This window comes from Populus nigra, chromosome 14, assembly GCF_951802175.1.
Source record: "Populus nigra chromosome 14, ddPopNigr1.1, whole genome shotgun sequence".
NCBI lineage: Eukaryota > Viridiplantae > Streptophyta > Magnoliopsida > Malpighiales > Salicaceae > Populus > Populus nigra.
The window spans coordinates 3,890,377-3,899,259 of NC_084865.1; the positions used below are offsets into that span (position 1 = coordinate 3,890,377).

The 8,883-nt window shown below is 32.6% G+C and overlaps 1 protein-coding gene across 1 annotated transcript; it reads right to left on the reverse strand.

Moving 5' to 3' along the window:
• Positions 1-335: 335 nt before the first annotated feature.
• LOC133672455 (probable mitochondrial adenine nucleotide transporter BTL3) lies at positions 336-5,527 on the reverse strand. Its single transcript, XM_062092878.1, has 4 exons — positions 4,523-5,527; positions 3,548-3,851; positions 1,862-2,329; positions 336-813 (listed from the first exon to the last, which is right to left on the reverse strand). The coding sequence occupies exons 1-4, from the start codon at positions 4,978-4,980 to the stop codon at positions 739-741; spliced, it is 1,305 nt and encodes a 434-aa protein (XP_061948862.1). The 5' UTR covers positions 4,981-5,527; the 3' UTR covers positions 336-738.
• Positions 5,528-8,883: the final 3,356 nt, after the last annotated feature.

Genomic DNA, 8,883 nt, shown 5'->3' on the forward strand with positions numbered 1-8,883 from the left:
TTTATATTTTAAATCATAAATTTTTTAGGATATAGATTTATCTTTTATTTATTTAAATAAATAAATTCAATAAATACAACCATACACATATCTTATTTTATATTATATTATATTATAAAATATTTTCATGTTTTATTTGTGTTTATAATTTAAATTATGAGTTTTTAGGATATAGATTTATTTTTTATTTATTTAAATAAATAAATTCAATAAATACTACCATATACATATCTTTTTTTATATTATAAAATATGTTCATGTTTTATTTTATAATATAAAATATCTTGATATTGATTGAATACAATTTTCAATATACAATTGTCAGATTAGATGAGTTATCAAAGTCAACTGAAACGCATTCAACTCTCTACTTCTCAACAGAGGGTTACAACTTTCGATTCAGGTGATTGCAATGGACAATCCATGAAAAGTCAGCAACAATTGCAAGATTGATTTCTATTTCCTATGCAACAGGGACAGAGCATTTAACTTGCAAGAAAACGTGCATTCAATGCCTTTTTCTCTCCCATTTTCTTTTATACTAAACTCGGATTTTCCCTTTCACTTCTCCTTATAAAAATGCCAGGGAAAGGCTGGAAACCAATGGAGGGTTATTTTCCCTCAGTTCTGTTGAAAAAAACAGTACACGAGGTATATTAGAATGGTCCAAACGGTCCCAGAAAACACCACTTGAGACACCATGAACTTCAGAAACATCAGCCCCCTCCAAGGCTTTGTCTATGTCGACTCGACTTTGAGCACTATCTTCATGAACTCGTATACAAAGTAACTTATTGAAGCTGATGGTAAAACCTGCAGGTTCGGGGAAAAAAAACATGGGTTGGAAAGGGTTGAGAACAAATAGATTTCGATATGAATTATGGAGAGCTCCAAAGAGCCGGGAAGGTAATAAAGATGTGAACAAGTAGCAGGTCCCAGATTAATTTCATATGAGAATATTTCATCAACGTTTCAAACTTAAGCTAATTAAGTGAGATTTATTTCAACTTTTGTCAAATTTTTAATATTGGAAAAAATAAATCGCAACAGCTAGTTCGGCAACTAAAGGCGCCAAATCCAAAACAAAATATCTTGACACAACGCAGTTACGTATCCTAGATTCTGATTTCTCATTGTTTAAAAACTGTTTTGTTCATGGACATATTAGGAATTTGAAACAGATAAGAGGCTTTGAATAGTAGCCGGAAAGGTGGGGCTAGAAAGCAGCTGACAGTAATCAATATACCCTTGCCCTCCTAAGAAGACGACATGAAAAATGATGTGTGATTGGACAAATTAGAAGTTCCTAAGGTACATGATTGTGAAAGTGGGGTTGTAGTAGAGGCAAATACCAAAGAGACTTGCTATTTTCTACCATTATTCAGTAACTTTCCTTTCAATGGCCCTTGAAGATGATTTAATTGTTGAGATTACAGTAGAAAACATCATGGCTCTTGTATATGACTTGAACAATAAAGGTAACTATGTGCCTTGACCTACAGGAGCAATATTAATGTCTGATTCGAGGAGCTATGCAGTACAAAACATGGTGCCTTCACCTAGAGGGATTATATTAAGGTCTAATTCGAGGAGCTATGCAAGTACAAAACATGGTGCCTTCACCTAGAGGGGTTATATTAAGGTCTAATTCGATGAGCTATGCAGTACAAAAAATGGTGGGGCAGACCCACAACCAGTCAAAACAAAGCAGTTTTGAGGCTTAATAAGAAAGATAAGCGGCAACTGCTTTATGGTTTGAATACTGCATTCAGCCGCAAACTCTCTGGACCATCATCTAAAGCTAGAAACTTCATAAAATAAAGGAACAGTTCATGTACACAGAAGTTATGCATCGTCATACCTGCAATAGGCTGGGAATTAAACCTGCATAAAGAGCAGGAATGCCTCCTTGCTCAACTATCTTTATGCAAGTTGCCAATGCACTCATCTTTGTTGCCCGGACTTGCATTTGAAGCTGTCTCCGCACAACTTCAAATGGATACGTTGCAGCTTCAGAGCAACAACCAGCAATTGCCCCATAAATCAATGTTCTCATGGTACCCAACTCCAGCTGTTCCAATGCATTCAATTCCTGACCTTCTTGTTTGATGTTCTGAATTCTCTTCATTCCTTCCGGTGAGTGTAGATAAGCTGATTTTAGCATATCATAAACACCATAGTAAACAGCACCTGAAGGAGCCATTGCCACTAACGAGGGTAGTAAACCCTTATAAAGAGAAAAGAAACCTTCTGTCTGGATCATGTGGTGGAAAGTGCCAATTACACCACCCAAAACTTCCCCACCAGGTGCAACCATCTTCGTTCTTATCTGTAAAATTTCACATTTTTTAGCATCAATTACAAATTATTTACATTAAAAAAAATCCCACCATAACATGATAAAGCTGAGAAAGTAAATTAAATATGAAGAATGAGAGTAAAATGTAGTGCAATCATTATTGTGTTGGTTCTTTTATGTTAACCAACTTGCAGCTCTAAGGATGGTAACTAGAGCTTGTAGACCTACATCCAATTTGCAGCCTTGCAGGTGATTGGATGGATGTCACAACTTCTATAAAATCAATGAGGGAATTAACTTAATCCATGACTGCAACAAGTAAACTACGTGAAAATTCAGTAATGGCTAAGGAGGCTTTAGCAAACCACATGAATATGCAGCAGATTTTATTGGTGAAAATCTGAGCGGGCTTCGGCAGGACCTGGGCCAAGTAACATGCAACAGATTCAAATCTAAGATCCCCAGGTGCCCTCCTTGAAATTATGCATTGATATTGATTGTTCCAGAGGGAGCTGGACTTAGTAAGATGTGAACATTAGGCTGTTTTTGTTTGGGAATGAAAGGAAAAACTCGCCAGCTTTCAACCCATTTGGTTACCCAAAGGGAGGAAAAGTTTCACCTATGGGGATGGTTTAAAATTTCACCCCTTATCATAGATAGTATTATGTCTTTCCCTAGTTTTTTTTAAGTCTCTGTCACTCTCTTCCTGTACAATATCTTTTTTATCTGTTCTCTCTCTACAGCTGCCCCAACTAGTTCAGAGCTGAGTGGAGTTTTTTTCTCACCCCCTCTTCTGTTTGTCCACCTCTATCTTTTTTTATACAATTTTCTAACTTTATCTTTCTCATCAGTATCAATTCCTTTTTTTTTCTCTTCTCGTCCACTAATAATTATTTACCATTGCTATATGTACAAAAGCTCTTTTCTTGAGCTACTAACAGCCCCCCTCTGTGTCACAAACACAACAAAGATACCTAAGAACAACTTTTACACCCTAATGAATGGTCCCTAAACATTCCAACACAAAATTTTCACTTCAAACTAATGGTCAGAAACCAGTGCTTTAGTCAAGTATGGTACTTCCAAGTCCTGTGGTGACTCGTGAAATAACCAACCACTTCTATTGGCAGTAAAACTAAGATGTAACAAACATAATACAGAACATGAAACAATCGAAATCAAAATAATTAAAGAATTTCATGGCAGTAAATCATGAAGAGAGAGTTGAAGTCTAAGTTAACCACGTACAGTGTCCATCGGCAAGCAAAGCAAAGTAGCAGTAATTCCAGCAGCAGCACCAGAAAGGAACCTCTCAAAATTTGTGGTTTCCTCATTCCCAGACAATTTTAGAAGTTGATTTCTGTATGTATCATAAGCATAGAAATTGATGGACTTAAATGGAGCAGTGCGAAGAATATTGACAAAGTTTCCCTTCCAAAAACCTTTCAACCCTTGTGTCGCCGCAATCGCCTTGAAGACCTCAAAAAGATTCTTCTGTTCACCGCGAACTATGTACTCCAGCTTCAGCCTCTCAAGAGGTGCTACAAAAGTCCTGTTTCAGAAGAAATGTGACGCAAAAGAAATATTAATTCATTAATTAGAACAAAAAAGAGCTAATAAATTAATACATATACATGGATCATTAGCCAGTACATGAGATACACGGTGTAAGGGACTTGAAAGTTAAATTAACAACCCGTTTGCACACAGTTCAAATCACATAACTAAAGGCTTTTAAAACTTTTAGAGAAACCATAAATAAATTCCATTAAGAAAACTATATGTTCTAAGAAAGTTGAGCAATTATCATAGAGAACTCTTAAGAAAGATTCGGAGTCCGAAATGTTCTCAATTTTGTTTTCTTGCTGCAATTTGACATACATGATTCCAAAACAGACAATCATCAGAGAAGTTTATTTAGTATAAAAGAAAAACTGCAGTAGTTTTCTACTTGTACAATTAAGCAGAACACAGACACAAAAAGATACGCATAAATCAAATCAGTGCTCTATTTAAAATCCTTCTGATAACCGGTTTTAACAAAGTTAGTGAACAAAAATTGACCTCTTTAAGTAACTCTTGCTTACAAAATCTAATTCAATCACGAAACAATCTTCAATTGCATTACCACTTAATTCGATGCAAATATATGATGCTACAATTATAACTAACTTAAAAAAAGATTCATAAATCTTGAAGCAATAAAAAGAAAAAAAGAAAGACCTTGAAACCATAGCAGCCACAACACCAGCCCATAGATGTTTAGTTGTATTCAACGCGGCTGAAGTACCGGATCTCTTCACTTCAACCTCCTTCTCCTCCACCAACTCGACATTTTTCTCAACCCCATCTTGCCCCAAACTCTCAATTGACTCCCCAACATTCCCTTCATCTCCATCTTCTTCTCCCCCTTTTATTGACAAGCTAACAGATAAAAACACGCCACCTTTCCTACCTCGCCGCCGCATATTCTCAAACCTTAACAAGGTTCTTTTCGACAAATAGGAATGACTGTCATTGTTTCCCTTCTTCTTTGAAGAAACTATAGAAACAAAGGAAGGAGGACAGATGGTTTTATGATCTAGGAACAGACCCCCGAGAATGAAGGGTTGTTGATCCGGCAGTTCAGATTCTTTGTCTTTGAATAAAAAGGCAAAGAAATGATGATCTTGACCGTACATTATAATGGGACTTGAAGGAGGAAAGACTGAAGAGAGATTTAGCAAGAAGAAGAAGAATGATACTAACAGCACGAGAAATGGTTTATAAGGATTAAGGAATGAAGAGAAGCTTGAAGAGGAAGAGAGAATAGTATTAGATTTGCTGTTGTTGTTCTTGTTGTTGTTGGGGATGTGAAAATGACAAGGGGAATAACGTAGGAGACGATGCTCTGCTGTGTGCGGGTGGGGTTTGGCTTGAATTGCTACAGCCTACAGTTACATAGGTTGCATCGGTCTTGTTTTGTTTTTGTTGCCCAAGTGTGGACTTCTTCTGATGATGGGTTTGGTTCCTTTTGTCTTTGGCTTATGACGAACAAAGGTTGATTTGGAGACAAGGACGTGATTTTATGAGGGAATAGAATAGAAAGTGGAATTCTTTGGCGGCAATCGCGTCACACATTTTTCTTGTTTTTTCAATGAATTTTTGAGGTTATTTTCTACTGGGAACTGAGTCCTGATTCTGTAAATTTATTTTCCCATTCTGTCTTCGATCGATCTATAAAGCTTTCGAGAAGTTTTGTTCGGAGAGCATGGAATTCATAGGCGGCGGCGGCAATCGCGTATTAGAATATTTTTTATGAAAGTTGAGCTCTTTCTTCTGTTATTGTCATTTTTCGCCAGCTTTGATTTTGTGTTTTGGTTCCGAATTCGTCACCAAGCAAGTTGTTTCTGTGCATCTAAATTACTGTTATTATTTAGAATTACGTTTTGGTTGTAATTTAAAGTATTTTTTATTTAAAAATATATTTAAATAATAATTTTTTATATTTTTAAAATTAACATAAAACTTCCGATTTGCTTAGCATTAGAAGGTGTTTGTTTACACTGTACTTTTAGTTTTTAAAACTAACCGCGTAAACATCGATAACTAAAAAAACACTTAATTGTTTGTGTGGGATCCATGTATTTTGGATTGAAACCGCTGGTTTCACAAAGCAACTAAGAGCTGCTTCTTCTCGCGTCTGCTAGGTGAATAATTCACTTGGGGCACTGTTCACGTGAACAGTGTCTTCACTAGACCACGTCCAACCCGGTAAAAAAAAATTATTTTTTAAAATTATATTTTACTCGAAAAATTAGTGTTTAATATTATTTAATAACACTACATAAATTAGAAGAACATCACAAGATAACGCAACATTTGTGAAATTTAATCGCAATTCCAATTTTGTTTCTAATGATATTTTACTTGATTTTGTTGCACGCTCAAAAAACCATGGAAACTATAGTTCTTATCAGATGAATTTCATACGTGATGAAATTATAGATAAGTTAATGGAATAATAAAAAATATTTGATATAAAGTATTATTTATTTAATGATGTAATAATGGTAGTTAAATCTATAATATTTAAATTAAAAATCATCAATTTAATATATATCTTTTTTAATTATTTTATAATCTCAATTTAAAAAGCATGTTTAACCGAATACATTAAACTATCTTTTATTCAACCTCAATTTCAACTACCGTTTTAACCAAACATATATAAATATCAAACCAACCTCAATCAATAATACCTTTTATAAAACAACTTTTTTCAAACCACAACCATAAAAAATGCCTAACATACGAAACACTCTAAACGGGAAGCAGTCAGCCTCGGACTCTGGGTTCTTTCTAGAGGTTTGTTTATAATAGCAGAACTCTTATATGTCTAGCTTGAGCTTATCGAAGATTAAATAAATATAAAAAATATAATTTAATTTAATACCAGCCTTTGTTTTCTTTTTAAAAAAAAAACCGTCGGAAGCTATACCAATCCATCTTTCAGTATCAACTTGAAAATCATCCTATCACCTAAGTTTATTGTGCCTATTTATAATTACTTTGCATAAAAAATAGCAGCATTCCATTATATTTCTTTTAATCATACCTTTTTTCTCTCTCAAAATTAAGTCTTCAAAAACATTTCTCAATAAAGTATAAACATTTCAAACTGAGTAGTATTAAGGTAATATTTTATATTATAGTAATGATTATTTTTTAAAATATTTTTTATTTTTTTAAGTTTATTTTTTACATCAATACATATTTAAAAATATAAAAAAATTAATTTTTTCTTGTCAAGCATCACCAGCAAATGATACCTAAATTGTTTTATTTATAGGAGTAAACCAGTTTCAAATTATGAATCAAGTTGGGTTTAGTTCATTCACAATAGAGCTTGTACGAGTTTTTTTATGGAGTTAGGTCGTATCCATTTAGTGTCCATAATTTTATTTATTTTCATTTTTAAAAAGCATGAATTGGCTGGTGGAATTTGAGACGTTAAAAATAGTAATCATGGCTTGTGATTAGTTAAATTAATGGATGGTCCATTCATATCTTCCATCTAATATGCGCATTCTATCCAGCAAAACCAACATTATTTTGAGGAAAAAAAATTGATGCAAAATTTGATAAATGTATAAAACAAAATAAATTTAATTGTAATTATCAGAGATATAGCTTAATTAATCAGATTTTAAATTTGTTTTCTAAAGATTACCAGTTTGAGTTTCATAAACTTTAAATTTATATGATCGTTAATTTTAGAATTAATAAAATTAATTGAAATATATATAAGTTGATTCAGATATTTATGTTAATAAAAAATAAATAAACTCAATTGACATACACCTAAAATTATTTCATATCATGTATATATCAACAACTTCTCAATTCTGCATGAAAAAGTATTCCCGCTAGAAAAAAACTAGTTTGTTTGCTGGAGGAATTTTTTAAAATATCATTAAACTCAACTTTAACATGGTTACACGTTGATTTGTTCTTTCAATTGGATCGTGTTTCAAGATAAATTAGGTGTGCACTCATGACTAATGCCAGTTTGGCATTGAAATTGCGGCTGAAATTCACAGTCAACTATAAATATTAATGTTTAATTAAGTTAAAAATTAAGTTTTAATTTTAGCGGATCCATTTAAATTGCAGCTACGATGCAGTTTAACAAAAGCAAAATTTCTATGTTTACTATTCATGTTAATTAATTAATTCAATTGTTTCACTGTTTATTTAAACATAGAAAGGTAAAAAATAAATTAATTCATTTTTTACTATTCATGTGAATAGTGAAAAATAAATTATAATTCACTCCCCCCACACAGTGAAGAAGTGGAAAGTAATTCACTCTCTACTGTTCATGACCCGAATGGATTCCGGGCCCAATCTAAATGCATTGGATTAGGTTCGACCTAGTAAAATAAAAAAATTCAACAAAATTTCTCAGGTATTGTGTTTTATTTGAAAAACTAGTGTTTAACATTATTCAATGATACAACATAATTATATTAGAAGAAGATTACATGATGACGTAGCATTTGCAGAATTTGATCGCAATCCCAATTTTATTACTGATGATATTTTACTTGATATTGTTGTACGCTAAGGAAGCCATAGAAAACATTCTTAACCAAACATATTAAACTATTTTTTGTTCGACCTCAATTTCAACCACAGTTTTAACCAAACATATATTTTTCTAAACCAACCTCGACTAAAAGTACTTTTTATAAAATATTTGTTTTCAAACCACAACCACAAAAGCTACCACAATACCGAACACACTCAACTTTTTTTGTTTTAAAGATTCATAAACCACGTTTATTTAACATTGTTTTAACTAAAAAAAAGGAACAAGGATGTTTTGGATTGAGCCCAATTTAAACCAGATTAATTCGCTCAACCCGTGATCTAGGTTATGTACCTGAGCAAGTTTAAAAACTTTACTTTTTAAAATTTATTTTTTATTTAATTATATGATAATAAAAATAAATATTTTTTTAAAAAATGATAAATGAAATTGTGGAGGAGAAATGTATTTTTCTCATCCAAATTATTTTTTCGAATTCATGTGTTATTTT